The sequence below is a fragment of the Rattus norvegicus genome, chromosome 9 (assembly GCF_036323735.1).
Source record: "Rattus norvegicus strain BN/NHsdMcwi chromosome 9, GRCr8, whole genome shotgun sequence".
Taxonomy (NCBI): Eukaryota; Metazoa; Chordata; class Mammalia; order Rodentia; family Muridae; genus Rattus; species Rattus norvegicus.
In genome coordinates, this window is record NC_086027.1 from 121683294 (window position 1) to 121702255 (window position 18962).

At 44.0% G+C, this 18962-nt stretch overlaps 1 protein-coding gene across 3 annotated transcripts in view; it reads left to right on the forward strand.

Annotated features, from left to right (window-relative positions):
* Nucleotides 1-7195: 7195 nt before the first annotated feature.
* Zfp120l4 (zinc finger protein 120 like 4) overlaps nt 7196-18962 on the forward strand; it is a 39213-nt gene continuing 27446 nt past the window's right edge. The window contains exon 1 of one of the 3 annotated variants that reach the window (XM_063267942.1): nt 7196-7579. In XM_063267942.1, the coding sequence (XP_063124012.1) occupies nt 7577-7579 (3 nt within the window). In that variant the 5' untranslated portion in view covers nt 7196-7576. The remainder of the gene's footprint in view (nt 7580-18962) is intronic. The other 2 variants (XM_063267943.1, XM_063267944.1) reach the window with 2 other exon arrangements.

Genomic DNA, 18962 nt, shown 5'->3' on the forward strand with positions numbered 1-18962 from the left:
GCTTAACCCTTCAAATTTCTGTAACTTTCTCTTCATACCCTTTCCTTATCTTAGCCAGATTGGTGGGGCATTTTCCAGCCCCTAGGAGACCCACCCTTGGAGCCTGGGGGCAGACCTGGAGCACTCCCTACCTTCAGGCGTATTGAAGTCAACAGTCAGGAGCCTTCCATCCATGTCTGGAACATTCTTTCTGGCCTCTAGCAGGATTCTGTCTTTCCTCGGTGGTAAAGAAGATCTGTAACAGTTACTAACAAGCATCTTACGTGGGATGGTGAGAAAACAAGAAGGGAATCTAGAGGAGAGAGGTCCACTGAAGAGGACAAAAAGCATTTAGTCACACAGCTAAACCAGGAGGCCTTTTTTTGGACAAAAGGCCACTGTAAATATAAGCACAAGCTTTGTCTATGAAACAGAAAGGCGAGCAGAGAGGCAGCCTAGCTGTTACCGGCTGTCTCTCTGGGCTTAGATTTTCCCTTAAGGAGTACCTACCTCCCTTCAGTGTCAGCTTGGTGGCTTTGCCTCTCAAGAGAACCAGCCTCCAAATGACACTAGGCTTCTAGTAACAACTAATAACAAAAGGATGGAGAGATGGTTAGAACCTGGGTGCTAGATACTAAGCAGCTGACAAAAGAATTGTAACCAGTTCACCTGGGGCTTTCAGGACTTTAGTAACAGCCCTTCACCAAACTGTCTCAGTGGGAAAAGAAAACATTAATCCTGACTGGCAAAACAAAGTTCTTCACAGTTGTAGATTCTTTGAAACTATTTTAGGGGCTCTTTTTGTCCCCCAACCTGGGGCATTTTAACCATAGGGGCAGGAACTGGCTGCTGTGGGGATAGGACCAAAGGCACTCTCCATGTTAATGATGATCAGCGAGAAAAGTAATTTAATGTTGGAGACTGACTCCTCCCTTGGAATAAGGACAGCAGATAAGGCAGGCTTCCTTAAAGAACTTCTCTTAATGAGCGCTCTCCTTCAGTGAGCAAATGTCAGAAATTCCTTTCTTGTTTTCCTTATAGTCCTCTCCCACCTCGCTCTCAGCCTTTTTAGATAGTTCTTCCCGTAGCATTTCTAACACCGCCTGTCCCTTTTTTTATAGCCTGTTGACAGCATTTCTGATCTTTTAGGCAGCTACACACTAAGTGCCATACCAGCTGAAACTCCGCCTTTAAGATTCCTTACTCCCAAGGAAAATTTAAATCTTTCCCAGTTCATCACAGCTGGCTGCGAGCACAATCACAGATAAAACACTATGTTTTTGTTTTGTTTTTCTTTCCTTTTTTCAGAGCTGGGGACCGAACCCAGGGCCTTGCGCTTGCTAGGCAAGAGCTCTACCACTGAGCTAAATCCCCAACCCCCAAAACACTATGTTTTAAAAATTAACTTTGGCTATCAACCAACACACCGCCACTAGAGCGGGGTCCACAAAATTAAGTTTCTTACTCACTAAGCGTTAAGGGGACCAAGTAAAACTCTTCGACGAACAAAGCAAACAGTTTCATGATTTCAAACACAGTCGTCGGTCCAAGATTTTAAACACAGTCGTCAGTCCAAATTCAAACACGAAACAAAAGTCAAAAAGACACTAACAGACACCAACATGTCCAGAAAACCACAGTCAGGTCACAAAGAAGACAAACAATTCCAACAGTCAAACAAGTAACAAGCAGACGTGCCGCACGGCTTCAGTACCAAACTGAAACCAAAAATTCAGACGGAGTCAGCGAGGGTCTTGGATCCTCTACTCCAATAAAATTCAGACGGAGTCATCAAGGGTGCGGATCCCTCCGAAAACAGAAGGAGGTGCCACGGATCCGGATCTCCCTCTCCTCCAACCACCCTTGGAACGTCTTCCAGGGCTGCGGGGGAGAAGTCCGAGCTCATCAGCTCCTTCTCTGGCCCGCCCAGATAGTCCCCAAATGTGAGCCCATTGATCGATCATTCACAGGACAAGACACAACAGACAAGACAAACGCTGGCCGGCTTACCTCCCGGTGGGTGGTCGGTGATCTCTGGGCGGAGGGTCTCCAAATCCCGGACGAGCCCCCATAATGAAAGACCCCCGGAGAGGACCTTTCCCTCAGGAGGAGTCCCAAGCGCCCAATGACCGAGCTGGGTCCACTCGGATGCAATCAGCAAGAGAGTTTATTGGAAAACACAGGTACCTGCGGGCACACAGTTTCTTCGGAGGACTTGCGCGCCCAGCAGCTCCAGCATGGGGCTTTTATAGGGATTGGGGAAGCAGAAGTGGGCGTACAGAAGCAGATGCATAGTTACGGGGATTGGTGGATTCAAACGAGGCACATAGACATGTTCACATATGATTGGCTATTTCACATGATGAGGTAATAAGGTATAGCTACACACATTGGCAGGTTTGGGGCGTCCTGGATGTCGGGGGCTGGGGGCTTATCTCTTCCTGCCCAGGTGGCCTGTGAGTCAGATCCAGTACTCCTGGTCTGTTCTGCATTCCTTTCCTTTTATGGTCTGTTAGTTCTAGCGGCAGGGCGGGGCTGCCTGGACTTGCTTTTCACAGTGTTTAGTCCTGAGTTGAAACATACTCTTTTAACTTCATATTTTTAAACCTTAAATCTGTATAATTTTCCTTTCACATGTCCACTTGGTTCCTGTCCCTATTGACCAATGATAGGATTGGCGGGTGAAAGTGTCTGACTGTCCACAGAACATGTCATCTTATCTACTTGATTATTGAATTCCTCCTCAGCTGAAATCACCCTTTGGTGAGCATTTACATGGGACACAAATATCTTTGCCCATTTGGAGAGATCCATCCACATACTTCCCCAGATGTCTTTCACACCAATTTTCCAAATGTGATCTTTCCAAGTCCCTGACCATCCAGCCAAACCATTGGCTACAGCCCATGTGTCAGTGAACAATCATGTACATTTGGCCATTTCTTCTTTCGCACAAACTGTAATACCAGGTGTACTGCCCGAAGTTCTGCCCACTGTGAAGATCTTCCTTCACCTGTATCTTTCAGGGTTGTCCCAGAAAGGGGTTGTAATGGTGCAGTTGTCCACTTCCAGATGGTGCCTGCATAACATGCAGAGGCGGCAGTAAACCAGGTCCTAGTCTTCTTCAGTCAGCCAATCATAGAGAACACCCCCATAAGGCTATAGGTGCATGCTTAGCAGCAGATGGCATTGTAACAAGAGTAGAAACCATAGGCTTTTGGGCAACTTCTTCATGTAATTTGCTTCTGCCTTAAAGACCTGCTCAGGCCCAATCACATATACACCACTTCTATTTGATACCAGACCGCTGCCGTCCATGTCCTACTTTCTCACTTGGAGAGTCTGATAACACCCAGCTCATGATGGGCAGTTCAGGTAACATGTTAACTTGGTGTCCCATTTCCAAATGTTCAGTTCCTACTAGTGCCTAATAGCAGGCCCACCACTGTTTTTCAAAGGGAAAACAGTTGTCCGCAGATGATGGTATAGCTTTGCTCCAAAATACCAAAGGTATCGTCTGTGATCCATCTACAGAGGCCAGCCAGAGGTTCCAAACGGCAACTCTATCTACCACAAAAACCTCGAGTACCATAGGGTTTGCTGGATCATATGGTCCAAGTAGTAGGGCAGCCTGCACAGCAGCCTGAACCTGTTGAAAAGCATTCTGTTCCAGGCCCCACAAAAGGCCAGAGGCTTTCCTAGTCACTTGGTAAATGTGCCTGAGTAACACACCCAAGTGAGGAATGTGCTATGTCCAGAATCTAAATAGACCCACTAAATGTGCTTCTCCTCCTATTGATGCCAGACAATGTAATCCTCTGCTACATAAGTGGCTGGAGTCAAAGGTCCCTCCATTTGCATTCTTTGTTGGTGGTTTAGTGCCTGAGAACTCTGAGGTCTGGTTTGTCAATATTTTTGTTCTTCCTATGGGGTTACAAACCCCTTCACCTCCTTCAGTCTTTTCTCTCACTCCTCCATTGGGGTCCCCATGCTCAGTCCAATGGTTAGCTGCAGGCATCCTCATATGTATCAGGTGGGCTTTAGCAGAGCCTCTCAGAGACACCCATATCAGGCTCTTGTCAGCAAGCACTTCTTGGCAACAACAATAGTGACTGGGTTTGATGTCTTCATATGGGATGGATCCCCAGATGGGGCAGTCTCTGTCAGTCCCTGCTCCACTCTTTATATCTGTGTTTCCTCCTGTGAGTATTTTGTACCCCTTTTTAAGAAGGACTGAAGCATCCACATTTCGGTCTTCCTTCTTCTTGACCTTCATATGGTCTGTGACTGTGAATGCCAATTTCTAAGTATATCTATCCCAATTATACATTCTGGAACTGGGGATATGACCACAGGATGTGTTCAGGCACCTACTGGACCTACTGTGAGTCAGGCATCAGTCAAAACTCCATTCAACCTCTGTCCTCCATAAGCCCCTGCTTTAACTGGAGGGCCATAGCATTTCTTGGGATCTCCTGGGATCAGAACCAGTATTTGATAGACCCTGGAAAGCCTGATTATTTCCTTTCCCCAGTGTACAGTTACCCTTGTAAAGGGCTGTAGGTCTCTCTGGGGAAGAACTGGAAAGAGGCTAATAGCAAAAATTTTAGGTGTCTTATCAAGATCCTTCCTCTGGGGAACCTGGCCACCCCTTCATTCAAGGGGTTCTGGGTCTGCAAACTGACTCAAGTCTGGAAATTGATTTACTGGCCAAGATTGCCTTTTGCCAGTATCCAATGTAGCCTCTCTTTGATTTGTTTGAGAATTTGTTTGCTTAGAGAGATAAAACAGATATGCAGTAAGCTTCTTATCTATTTCCTGCCTGGAAACACCATGTCTGATTAGGCACTACCAAAGGTCCGAACGAGTCATGCCATTGTAAATTTCACCTCTCCTGTGCTTATCATTACAGACTATGTCATTATAAACGTTGTTTTGTCTACTCTGACTAGTATAATAACTACGTTCGCCTTGTCTCTTGCCATTCAATGCTGCCACCTGGCCCGTGGCAGCATTGAATTTAATTCATCTAATTGAGCAACATCTCCAACCCTAAGGTCTGGCACACAGAAAAGGGCAAGAACAACACTTTTCAAATGTGTGGTGCCCCTCTCACCAGTTTGCGTCTTATAGGATTCGTGAAGGGCATATCTTCTGGGCCTTCCCATTGTGGATAATTAGGTTTTACACAACCTATCTACTCTGGCATTGCAATTTCCCTGAGCCTTGTGACTTCATTCTGGGTTCAGGTAAACTGCAGCTACTTCTCACCTGGTAGGTCTGAGACAAGCCTGGGAGAAAAGCAGGAAACAGAGGACAAACACTGTGGAGCATAGTTGTTAGCTGGGACATCTTCCTCAGTGGAACGGTGGAAAAACAAAACAAAAACCACGCATGCACACACGGCTATATTACTAAAGATTCTATCAATGAACAGAACTGATAGAATGAATCTCTGTATGCATGTTGAAAGCAGATTTACTAGAATGTCTCACTAACAGTGGCTGTCTACCAATGGAAAGTTGAAGGATCCAGTGTGGTTCAGTCTATGTGGCTGGATGTCTGTCTGTCTTCAGTATATGCCAGAGTTTCAACGAAGTAGGCTTTTTAATGCCAGAAAAAGAAAAGGAAAGAAGAGGGGTTGGGGATTTAGCTCAGTGGTAGAGCGATTGCGTAGGAAGCGCAAGGCCCTGGGTTCGGTCCCCAGCTCCGAAAAAAAGAAAAAAGAAAAAAAAAGGAAAGGAAAGAATAAAGAAAGAAAGAAGAAAAGGCAAGAAAGAACTTGCTAGCCAGAGGTAAGGTAAGTAGACAAAGAGAATGAGCTAACATCTTTTTTTATATATGTAGGCTGTCACTAGAAGCTGTGGGCTAGAGTAAAGGTGGATCTTAACAACTCAAAAAATCTAGATTAAAAACGCGTTTTCACATTTCAAAAGCTATAATTAAAAGAAATCCCCACACTGTACCCAATCTCTTTCAGTTTTAGTAAATTCTACATGTAGTCAGTTTGAATACAAGGAATAGCCAATATGTAAGACAAGACAGAAGAACTGAGAAAGACATCCCCCCGCCCCCTCCATTGCAAGCAAGGAGAGAACAGGAGTCATTTCCAAAGGAATGATTTCCTTCAAGAAAATAAGCCCTTGGATTTTACTGAAGGAGTCTGGCTATGTTCACGTATAGGTTTCCCTATCCCTGTACATGCCACGTTAGCCATCGTTGGACTAATGATGTGAAAATTCTAATAAATCTGCTTTCAACATGCAGAGATTCATCCTATCAGGTCTGTTCATCTAGAGAACCTTTACTAAAACAGTTCTGTGTGTGAATGTGTGCTTATCTTCCCACTGAAGAGGATGTGCTGGCTAACAGTAGTGTTCCTCAAGGTTTGTCTCCCAGGGTTCCAGTACCTACCAGTGAAAAGTAGCTGCAGTTTACCTAAGCCCAGCACGAAGGATTCAACCCATGCCAAATTAGAGTGTTTTCAGATTTATTGGGGGCAATTCTCTAGTGGGCTCACTGATCCCAAGGATAAGAGTTCACTAGTCCCAAAGAGGTCAGAAAAGTCGATATGGGGAGTAAGGATAACGAAGGGTGGGGAGAAAGAGAGAAAGAGTAAGCAAGGCAAGGAAGGAGAGAAAAATGAAGTAATGGGGGGGGGCGGTGAGAGGGAAAGTGGAGAGAAGAGAGGGAAGGATGGAAAGGGGAAGGGGAGGGAGAGAGAATCGGAGAAACAGAAAGACAAAGAGTACAAAATTTCTGGATGATATAGGAAGAGCTTCTGGGGAAGGGAAAACTCGGCCCCTGCGCTGGAAAGTTCAAGGTACAAGGTGGGGTATGCCAGACAGGCCCTGTTACAGGTGGGGACTGAGGAGTGCTGGAAGAACCTGGAGGCCCAGACAGCTTCCCTGTGTTAAATATATGACGGTCCACTGATTGTCGGGTCTGAATCCCAACAGGCACAAAGCAATACTCTTGTTTTCTCAAATCTCCCTTTAAGTGTTAATATCTTGGGCACCCTTCCACTTGTGGGACAGATTAATAACCCCACTGCAAGTTGAGTACCAGGGATTATGCAAGCTGTATACCTTGATTCCAGGAAGCGGAAGGGAAAGAGACTACTGAATGTTGTGAGCTGAGTGCAGGTTGAAGTGAGGACCGGGTGAGCACAGGGTCACCGCCCAGGAAAGGGAGGAGCAAGCGGCTGGGCAGTGGTAGTTGGCGAGGTGGGTCCTTCCTGGGGCTGGGCGGGGAGAAAGATGAGAACGCTATTGGCACAAGTGCTACTGAAATGCAAATTCCTGTAGATCTGGAAAAGGTCTGGCCCTGGGCTTGATGCTTGGGTCTGGAACTGTGTATCGTCACTGTACCTTCACCTCACTCTAACCCTCAAGGAAGTGCTCAAGTCACTCAAGAGGACTGGCCAATCATAGTCTTAACTGGACCTGCCAATCAGAAGAGAAGGCGGGCTTTTCCGGGTGCCTTGGTGTAGTATTCGCGCAGTAGCTAAGCCTTCTTAAATGGTCCTGGCTGCTGTGCTCTGTGTCCTGTGTTTGGATTCTGTGAGGCATGTTTAGGCAAGCTCCGAAGTTGCGACATGGTGAGCACAGGGTCACTGCACACAAAGGGCACCACGGAGGTGGTGTGGTGGGTCTTTCCTGGGGCTGAGTGGGAATCGGCGGCTACCCGTGAGATCTTAGCCACTCATTGGAGCCAGCGGCAGTTTCTGAATAACTTCCCTGTAGGGGCTGCAACTGTGCAGAGCATTTCGCTTGTGTATGGAAAGATCCTTGGCGTGATCCCAACCTCAGAAGCCTGGTTTTTACAGTTCTGTTCTTAGCTTTTAACATTAAGGTGTAAGATCCATTTGGAGTTATTTTGTTGAGGTTGTGGAAGGCATCTCATGTGCTGGGTAGCAATCCAATATCAAGCTGTAATGAAAGAGTAGAATTGATGATGTAAAGGATTTGCTAAAGTTTAGGAGATAGCAAGGCACACCATGTAGAATTTAGCTGAGAGAGGACTGCCTGCAAAACACCACACGTGTAAGTAGTAACCTAACCAGGCCTGTTAGAGATTAGGATGCTAGGATACACAAGTTTGTTCACCAGGATTGTCCAGAAATATGGCACCAGACCCTGATTTGCAACCAGCCACTAGGCCCCTCTCCATATCAAAGAGCAGGCCTCTAACAAGCTGATCAATGGGGCATTACAGGATCACAGTCAACAGTAAGGCCTGGTGTGCCATAAAGGTTTAGTTTTCTTCTTGAGAAAAGCATAGTTCTGCCACATGGGCAAGATGACACCCGGTGATAACCATTAGAAAATGTAAAACAACGACAAACACGGTTTTATTGAGTGCTGGCCTGATCAAGCTACGTTTTCCCTCCTTTTCCTGAGGTCCCAGTGTTTGAGCGCCTTCTGAGACTCAGGGACATGCTTGGCAGAGCCAGTAACCATCTAGGGCCTAGTCCTTGGGAGCTTTCCCTGGAGCCCTGGGTATAGAGATAAAACAGCTCCCCTAAAACCAGGAATATGCTTGGGGCCAGGGCATTTGGGAGGGGTTGCTTAAGATTCTGAGAATACAAGTCTTGCCACCTTATGGGTTATGGGTCCCAAGGCCACTATAGGCTTGGTAAGGAATATTTTTGAAATACACTGAGTTCCTTGTTCAGCACTGTTTGATTAGACTTTTCCTGAGTGTTTCCCATTATATGATGTTTCGGCTAACTTCGTAGTTTAACATTTCTGCAGACTTCATAGATATCTCCTGTTTTTTTCCATTTCCCTCATGTAAACTGTATACAAGGTGACATTCTTGTTAAGCTTACTTAGTTTAAGACCCTCGCCCCCCACCCCCCAGCTTTTATACTTTCTCCCTTCTCCTTTTCCTATGTTTTTCTTCATCTGAGACCTTCCACTTAGGACACTGTCACTAACCTACTGTTTTAGGGCACTGGTGTACTTAAGAAACATCCCGGAAATGTTTGCTGTGTAAATGTCCTATCTAAGTGGTCAGACATGTATCCTCCAGTTTATATTTAAATTGTTCAAAACTTAACCTGTAACCTGAACCTAAAACAAACTTAAGGGTGACAGCATACTTGGAATGTAAAATCTACCTAGGCTAGATCCTCTTTTAGCATTTTAGACCCAGCTAACTGGATCTTTGCTGGTCTTTGCTACTTTGTGGTTTCTTTTTCCCCACTTTTAATACCCCTCCTCAGCCCCCTCCCCCCACCCCCATTTCACTCCCTAACACCAGATAGGAGAGAAACAAGGATGGAGGAGAAAAGGATCCTGAATATAGTTCCTTGTACTCCACCCACCAGCATGAGTCGAACAGTTTGCTGGGTGGAGTGAAGATGCAAAGCCAAGAGTTAGGTTTGAGTGGACTGCTGGGTAATACAGCTGCCTCGAGTTTGTTTTTCATAATTTTTATGCCCCACAGTGCCATAGAAAGCAAAGCCACAAGTTAACAAACAATTCTCCAAAATATGCACAGAATATCAGTTCTTATCCAGAGGCACCTCCCTGTTCCTTCCACCAAGGTTGATAGAACTGTCAGCCCCTCCAATCATTCCATGCCTCAGAAGGCTGATAAATTTGCCTACAACCCCTGACCCACTTTGACTGCCTGGGTACATACAAAGAATAGGGTCAGTTGTAAGGCACAAACAAAGTAGCCAAGTGTGGGGAGCCGACTTGCCTGAGACCCCAACATTGAGCTAATTAGGACAGACAAAGAACATAGGAAAGCTCACCTAAAGGACAAGCTCAGTGGAGAAAACCTAAGGTTCTAGCTAAAGTGCGGATACCAATCTGGGGGTCAGCATTGCTCAGTAACAAGGCTTTCCAGGAGCGCTGACACAAATCTGGTGGTCCAACAGGTTTGCCAAGTGGAGGCTCCTGACCTTTTGTTGGGAGCTAGCTCTAAATAGACCTTTGCAAAAGAACCAGCTTCCTATAGACTCCTACAGACCCAGAGCTCTGACATTTTGCTGAGAGCCATTTTCCTCCAGACTCACAGATTGTGACTTTCTCCTAGGGCCCAACTTTCTACAAGACCTAGGCCAACATCCTGCAGGAGTGAGCCAACTATCCTGTTGCAGGATGGGACAGCCAAGGAAGAAAAAAGGTGTACGTGTGCGAAACTGAAACTGATAAGAAATAATGTCCAAAGCCATAGAAAGAGGACTTTAGGATACACTTTAGTGACACAGAATACATCCTTAGGGTCATGTAGACAAGATCTTTATAAGTATGACTTAATTGAGAAAACAAAAAAAAGTGAAAATAAAGCATGGTCCAGAATTGGACAATGAATCTGGATGTGACACAGGGTTGTGTCTTAGCAGTAAACTCTGATCGCAGTAGGTTGGGATTTTCCATAGATAGCTACTAAAACTAGTTAAGACTGTGTTTCTATAGTTGATATAAGTTGTGCATATTTAATATATGTATTCTGATACATGTGGACATAATACCTACACTCAAGCAATCCCATTCTATGGAGTGTTGTATTGGAATCATGGCTCCACACCTGGCCAGTAGGGTTCCACGTGAGACAGTTTCATTGGTGCTGGGAGGTGGGGGGGTGCACAAAGGAGGAAAAGAGAAAGAAGGGGCGAAGGTCAGGAGGGGTTGGCTTTTTATTTGGGCAGGCACATAACCTCTTGCAGGTGAGGGTAGGAGATGGAGTAGGAGGACACTGGGAATATATGACAACAGATGCACAGGACCCTGTCACCTCTGGGTGACGTCACTGCCTTCTCTGTGTTTGGAGACAACCTGCAACCATAAAGCCATTTCCTGATAACAGCACTTAAGTTATCAGAAAAATGACAGAATTGCTATGGATACCAGCAGTCTTCTCAGTATAGTTTCCATGCACTTGAAATTAGTTTTAAGAAGTACCAGAATGCTCATGTTCATTGCAGTTGTATTCATACTTGCCTAAATATGAAAATAACATCAATGCTCGTTTGTTGAGGACAAGCTAGGTGCCTCTAGGGGACCTAGGATGCCTTGGGCTAAAGGAATGGATAAAGGATTATGCACTTGTAAAGACTCTCACAGTCAGTGCTTTATTGGTCATAAAACAGCATGTAATTATAGCTTAAGCATTATTAACCCATTTCTTTCTCCCATATAATTTTAACCTTTTTTTTTTTTTTTTGGTTCTTTTTTCGGAGCTGGGGACCGAACCCTGGGCCTTGCACTTCCTAGGCAAGCGCTCTACCACTGAGCTAAATCTCCAACCATAATTTTAACCTTTAATGCACTCTTATTGTCAGATGGATCTGAGAGCTTGAACCATTTTGTCAACTTTGCAGGTAGCACTCGAAAATGAAGGGTGACCAAGCCAGCTCAGTCAGTCAACAGGGTCTCAAGGGAGGGAGTGAGGATTGAAAGGAAAAAGAAAATTAGACAAGATATAGCATGATTCTAGCCAGTGCTGAGGCTGAAGCGGGTCTATTTTTCCCAGTCTGCTTTTCTACCATTTTTAGTACAAGCAAATAATAAGGTCAATTCTAGGTCAAGGAACAAACAAGGCACAAATACCTGTGATCATTGTTTCTAAGGGCTCATCAGTTTAACAAGAGAAAAGGAATGTTACTAGCCCAAATGTAAATATTCTTACCTGAACCTACTTCCTAAGTCCTAGTCCAAGTCCAAGGTCAAATTCCTGCCAAATTCCTATAGAAGGGCAGAAAGCAGAGAATCTAGCTGAAACAATCTTCTTCAAAGCGTTTTTTCCCTTATGTTTATTTAGAACAGTATGTGGAGAAGAGAAATGAAATATCAAGCTTTCTGTAGCAAAAGTTGTTGTAGATGAGAAGCAAATGTGCTATTAGAGTATGCTGTAAAAATGCAGAAAGTGGCTTTATTTGAATGGCATGAGAGCCCTCTGCAAATGAGTCATACTGCATGAAGAAGTAAAAACGAGGTTAAGAAACAGATTGAAGGGGTTGGAGATTTAGCTCAGTGGTAGAGCACAAGGCCCTGGGTTCGGTCTCCAGCTCTGAAAACAAGAAAAGAAAAAAAAAGACACATATTTACTGTTTTGTTTGAGTTTAAATAGTAACGATAAATTACAGTTGAACAAACATGTAAAAGTCTTAGATGACTGACTCGGCTCTTTGTTTTCTCTGTTCTAAGTAACTTATCTTAGATGGTAATACTTTCATTTTTGCCTTGGAGAAAGCGTTTAAACATTTAATATTTTTATACATTGGTTTATTTAGGCTTAATGCATAATATAGTTAATGCAGCAATTTTGTACAACATCTCTTTTATTTCTATTTGAATAGATATTCAAACTTTAGTTTTTCTTAAAAACAATTATGAGTATTGCTTTGGAATGAAATGAAAAGCATTGTAATTCCACATTCCTAACTAGTGAAAGCTAACACAAGAAAGTGACTGCTTTTGTTTCCTGCGTGATATATATTTCACATTGCTGAGAACAAAACTTCTGATTTCACATATAGAATGGGCCCAAGATGAGCTTGTCATGAATTCCTGTGTTGCAGAGTATTTGATCGCATTATGAACCCAGAGACTGTCCAATTTACTGGCGAGGTCAAGGGTGTGGGGTGGGGAGCTGTTTCTAACTGGTATGGCTCAGCCCTTAGTACACACCTTTGCTCTCAAATGATGATGAAGGTAAACATAGTTTTAGAAGGAAGCACTCATGTTCGTAAGTAATATATAATTGGGTGGGTGAAAAAATGATGAATCAGGTTAAGATCTGACAGAATAGGATATACCCAACTCTCAAGAGAAGAGGGAAAAGAGGCAATATAAGAGGAAGCAGCGGGGTTGGGGATTTAGCTCAGTGGTAGATCACTTGCCTAGCAATCAAAAGGCCCTGGGTTTGGTCCCCAGCTCCTGGGGGGGGGGTGGGGGGCAGAGAAAAGAAAGAAGGAAAAGTAAAGAGGAAGCAGCACAGAGGGTAAGAGGAGGGGGCAGTTTTACCTGGAGAATTTTACAGAGACAGGCAGGCTAAAGACAGAAAAAGAGAAAATGAGCAAGAGAATGAGAAGAGAGCAGTTTACTAGAGTCCCTTTGAGGCCAAGCACAGCAATTCAGTCAGAAGTGAAAGACTCAATTTGAATTGGTTAGCATGAAGAGTTTGAGCTAGAAGAGCAGAGTTGACCAGCCAGAGTTCAAAAGGAAGAAGAAAGGGTGATTTTATTTAACAGTTAAGTCTCAGATGCCCAAAACACTCAAGTGCCCAACTCTCCTGAGCCGCCTCAGTGTTTGCCCCCTGCTGAGCCTTGCTGATGCATGTGGAAGCTTTAGTTCCTAACAAAGGAACATCTTGATCTTTCTGTTTGGCACCTGGGCAGTAACACCCAGTTCCTGATTTTTGTTCCTGTTTTTGTCCTGAGGGCATAACCTATTTTTCCACTGTGCTTCCAGGAATTCTCCACCCAGTGAACTTGGGGTGTATATTCGGTGAACCTCAGTAAAGTTGTTGTATTTTCTTAGCACAAATGACCCCAGTCTGTGTCTTTTGTCAAATACCCCAGGCCTATGCCCCCTCATTCTAGACCTAGATCAGATTGTACAGAAGCTATAAGCTTCCATGACTAGGCCTAGATTATCAGAAGCAGGAAGTAACCCTTCCAGGTATTTTTACATTCCTATGTGATAGTCACTGTCTACAAAAATAGAGCAAGTACTGTAGGTATCACAATCTTGCTGCCCCTATCTTTAAGATTTTTCTTTTCTTTTCTTTTCTTTTTTTTTTTTTTTGTTTTAATTCTTTTTTTTCCGGAGCTGGGGACTGAACCCGGGGCCTGGCGCTTGCTAGGCAAGTGCTCTACCACTGAGCTAAATCACCAACCCACGATTTTGCTTTTCTTTGTTCACTATAGCGTTCCTTCTTTGCATTTTCATTTAAGCAATATTGAATTAAGTTTTTAAATGAGGGTAGATTCTCATATAATATATCCTGACCACTGTTTCCCCAACCTGCACTCCCAACTACCCCCCACTTCTATCCTTTCCCCAAGATCCACCCCCCACACCCATTTCCTCTTCAAAAAGGAGCTGACCTACCAGACAAAACAAGATAGAAAAAGACAAGGTGAAAGCCTTCATATTGGACAAGGCAATCTGATAGGAAAAATCTCAAGATCAAGCCAAAGAATCAGAGTTACACCTGCTTCCACTGTTAGGAGTCCCGCAAAGACAACAAGCTAACAGCCATAATGTATCAGCAGAGGACCTGGCATAGACCCATGCTGTCTCAATGCTTGCCATTTAAGTTTCTGTAAGATTCCTAGAAATCCAGTCAGTTTTAGTCATGGGTTCCCTCTCATGTCAAGGGTCTCAAGTTAAACCAAACATTGGTTGGCCACTCAAACACGTTTGTTACCATCATGCCCCAGCACATCTTAGGAAGGACCAATTGTAGGTGTGTGTGGGTGTTGGGCGCAGAGGGGGTGTTTCCAGGTTTCTCTTTCTTCTTTTTAGCCTGTAGAGTACCTTCTCTCCTCAAGGAGACTAGAACACAGGGGGGAAGGCTCCAAGCCTGCACTCGCTTGACCTCTGCATTCAGTGAACTGTGTGGAATTTGTCCTTAATGATCAGGCCATGCTGTCAGTTATCTGCGAGCAAAGTTTGTCCTTGCATCAGCAAGGACTGTTGAAGGATCTCAAGGGACCTCCTTGGCCAACAGCTCAACCAAATGTAACTTATTAGCAACATCGAAGCCCTGTCTGGTTTCAAAGTATGCTCAGTCCAGACTCCATATCCTCCATTACTAGGAGTTTCATTAGGGTCACTCTGGTCATCCAGGAAGTTGTCATTGTACTGGATATCTATATTAACTCCCAAATAACCCCTAATTCCAGCTGTTTCTTCCTGCATTGTACTTTCCCCTGCATCCCCCTCAACTGATCCTCCCTACTCCTGTTCCCATCAAACTCTGGTCTACTCACAGAAATTATTCTCTTTCCCCTGTAGAAAGAGATCTGTGCTTCCTCCCTAGAGTCCACCTCTTTAACTAGCCTCTCTGGGTTTGATTACTATTTACCTAATAGGTAATATCCACTTGTAAGTAAATGCATGCCATGTTTGTCATTCTGGGTGTGATTTCTTTAGTTGCATTTACTTGCCTGTAGATTCATGATGTCATCTTTTAAAACAGCTGAGTGATAAATGCACCACATTTTTTGTTTACCCTGTAAGGCTCAAAGTGAGTCTTAACTACCAGGAGATCCCCCAAGTGAGGCATGAGAATGGAGTTTAATGCAAAGGCAAGAGTTTATTTTCGGGAGTGTCGGGGTCAACCTTCAATCAGCCCCTCGTAGCAAGGACTGGAAGGTGACCCCAGTGGCTGTGACAAGCAGTTTTTATACTTTCAGAGGTACAGGTTACATTAGCAGGTTTATAGTTCACACTTACATGGCATGCCTTTGAGCTCTTATCTGGGACCAGAGGGTCAGGCTACTATCAGTACATTCTGCAGGATTTTCAAGAATGTCCCTGCTCCTCCCAAGAACTGTGGGTGGAGAATGGAACTTGTCCTAGCCTTGACCTGAGGCCTGAAGCTGGGTCGTGCCCTAATCTTCACCAGAGGCAGTTGATGTAAAGCTGGCAAAAGCCCTTAGGGTCCCCATAACCTACCTACTTTCCACCAGGCCAAGCCTCCTGACAGCTCTTAGGCTTCAGTAAGAACTAGGGTCCTTCAACCCATTCTTCAGTTGAGGTACTTTTCCGTTGTTTCTAGGTTCTGGCAAGTGTGAATAAATATGCTATGAACATAGGTGAGCAAATGGCCTGGTGGTAGGGTGGAGCACCTTTTAGATAGATGCCCAAGAGCTTTATAGCTGTGATTTGAGATAGATGGATTCTCGGGGTTCTGAGGCACCAGGACTCTGAGGAAATGCTCATTTCCATAGTTGCAGTATTAGTTTGCACCCTAAAAGCATGGAGAGTTGTTACCCATTCTCCACATCCTTAACAACATAACTTGTCAATGTATTGATCTTAGCCATTCTGACCTGTGTAAGATAGATTCTCCTTTTTTTGTTTGTTTTTTTTTTTTTTTTTCTTTTTTCTTCTTTTCAGATCTGGGGACCGAACCCAGGGCCTTGTGCTTGCTAGGCAAGCATTCTACCACTGAGCTAAATCCCCAATCCTGTAAGATAGATTCTCAAAGTAGTTTTGATTTGCATTTCCTTGATGGCTGAGATGATAATGATTTCTTTAAGTATTTCTCAGCTTTTTGAGATTCCTCTGTTGAGAATTCTCTGTATAGATTTATGCACCCCCTTTTTTTAAAGAGTTATTTATTTAAAGTGAGTGAGTACACTGTAGCTGTCTTCAGACATGCCAAAAGAGGGCATCAGATCCCATTATAGATGGTTGTGAGCCAACATGTGGTTGCTGGGAATTGAACTCAGGACCTCTGGAAGAGCAGTCAGTCCTCTTAACCGCTGAGCCATCTCTCTAGCTCCTATACCCCATTTTTTAATTGAATCTTTTGCTTTAGAAAGTCTGTTTTCTTCAGGTCTTTATGTATTTTATATATTAGGCCTCTATAAGATATGGATTTGTTTAAAAAAATACTTTCCCATTTCTTAGGCTGCCACTATGTCCAATTGACTGGGATTTTGCCACAGCTAATCCCCTTTATATATTTATTTTTTTATTTATTGGCAAAGATGAAAAACAGAATACACAGGATGAGAATTGGCCTGTAATTTCTTAAAATTGTTATTACAGTCTTGTAGTTCATGTTTAAAACACTTTCTGTCTGTCTTTCTGTCTCCTTTTATTTTTGGTACCATTTATGTTGTGTGATTCTATTCATTATAATCTAATTATATTGTTTCTCTGGAAAATGAAAGACCTTCACCTACAATTTTCTCTTCTGAAAATTTACTATGTCATGAGTTTCTTGATGTTTTGATAGTCTGGGAAACTGTTTTAGTGTCCTCTTCTGAAGGCTTGCCTCTCCTCATTTCTTGGCAAATCTGTGTTTTCTAGTTGTTGCAATCATCAATTTTTGGGTTTTGTGTGTGTGTGTGTGTGTGTGTGTGTGTGTGTGTGTGTGTGTGTGTGTGTGTGGTTTGTTTGTTTGTTTGTTTTTGCTACTTAAATGATTGATATTGTTAACACATTTGATTTGGGTTTTTTAAACTTTCTGATATATCATTGCCTTTTTGTCCTAGTCAGCTGCAGTTGTGAACATTTTAGAGCCTACAATCATCTGAGGGTCTCTCTTGAGGGCATGCCCTCATCAAAATGTCTGGATGCTGTATCAGTGAGAGATTGTGTTGTGATGATTGACGTGGGAAGGCTCTACACTGAGTGTGGCAGGATCCCTGAGCAAGTGGGCCTGGGCTGGGTAAGAGAGCTGGGTAAGTATGAGACAGTGACCAAGAAGGAAACTAAGATTTGTTCATGGTTTTTGCCTTTTCTTGAAGCTTGAGTTTCTATCCTAACCTCCAGGACTGATGGTTGTCATGTGACTGGACCAAACAAGTGAACCTGTTTATTTGCTGAGATGCTTTTGGTTAGAGAATTGAATCAAAGTAGGAGAGTGTAGAGGGCCGCAATAACATGCGCCACCACTAGATGGCGCTGGCTTCCACTGTGCCCCACGTGGAAGGCCGAGTCAGTCAAGATGGCGCCAGCCTTCGCTGCGCCAGCTGGCCCCCCTATCAGGAAGTTAACTGCACATGTGCAAGAGTGCCTTCCTGCCAGGTCTTTGCCCATTCCGGGGCGTGCCTGATGAGATCATGAGTAAACAACCAATCAGGCGTGGATGCGTGCCCGAGGGTTAAATAGGCGCGCCTGGCTGGCGCGCGGGGCTTCTCCATGAGATAGGAATAAAGAATCACTCATAGCAAGAATTTCTATGTCTCGCATGCTTCTTGCCGGCGGAAAGTCGCGCGCGGGACAGGAGAGTAGCAAGTTAGAACAAAAAAAGAAAAGGTTATTTTGTTGCTGGACAGAAACTAGAGAAACTAGAAATGTTCTCCTTCGGAGGAACCTGGTAAATATCAGGGCTTGAGATGGCAAACAGCATAGAAAGCTGTATTCAGAGCTTAGTCGTCTGTTGTTGTAGCACCTGGAAGACTGGAGTCATGCAAGTAATGCAGTCAGAAGTTGAGGTCATAGGATTTCAGTGGAAAATAGACTCCATGAAAAATTTAGCTAGAGGTCATATATGTGGTATTTTGACCCCAAATCTTTCTTATTCCACCCATGCTCTGAGAAATTGAGTAAGGCAGAATTAAAAAACAATTAGCTATATTTCTTAGGTGAAATATTGAATCTGTTAGATGATTATCACTAGTAACTCATTCTGGACTACAGAAAAAAAAACAACAAGTTGAACAGAAATAAATACAAAGTCTGTGGTTTGTAGAGAAAAGCAGCCCTGGGAAGTTACATATGGCAGCCAAATGCTGAGACAGAGGCATGAATTTTCAGAGAGATTATCACCATTAAAGAGAAGGTCTTTGCTCAGGATTGGAAGCCTAAGAAGGTGGATTAAGGGAATCAGTCCCTCCTGATAAGCCTTCAGTTAATGGGAGGGGGAGTTGGCAAAGTCATTCCTAGACCCAGGAAAGAACTTCATATAAAACCTGCTACTACTGGTCCAAGTGTGGCACCAAGTTCTGGAAATAAGAAAGATGGAAAATGTAAGGTTATTGCTTCTTCCCCCGTGGTTTCAGTTCAGCACTGTTCCAGCCATCTGTGTTTGGCAGAGTGAGATCCCCAGTGAGGGAGGACACTGTGAGAGTGCATGGGATGAATCTGAGGATGAAGCCTGAGTTGCATTTGAGACCACAAGACATAGAGATGCCTAAGTTATGAGACACCTGTCATGGAGAGCTGCATATAGGGAGTTCAAGGATCTAAACAGAGAAATGTATGAGAAGTTGCAGGGATAGGGCCATCTAAACCTTGTGAATCTGAGGCTCCTTGTGTCTGAGATAGAGCTGCAGGATT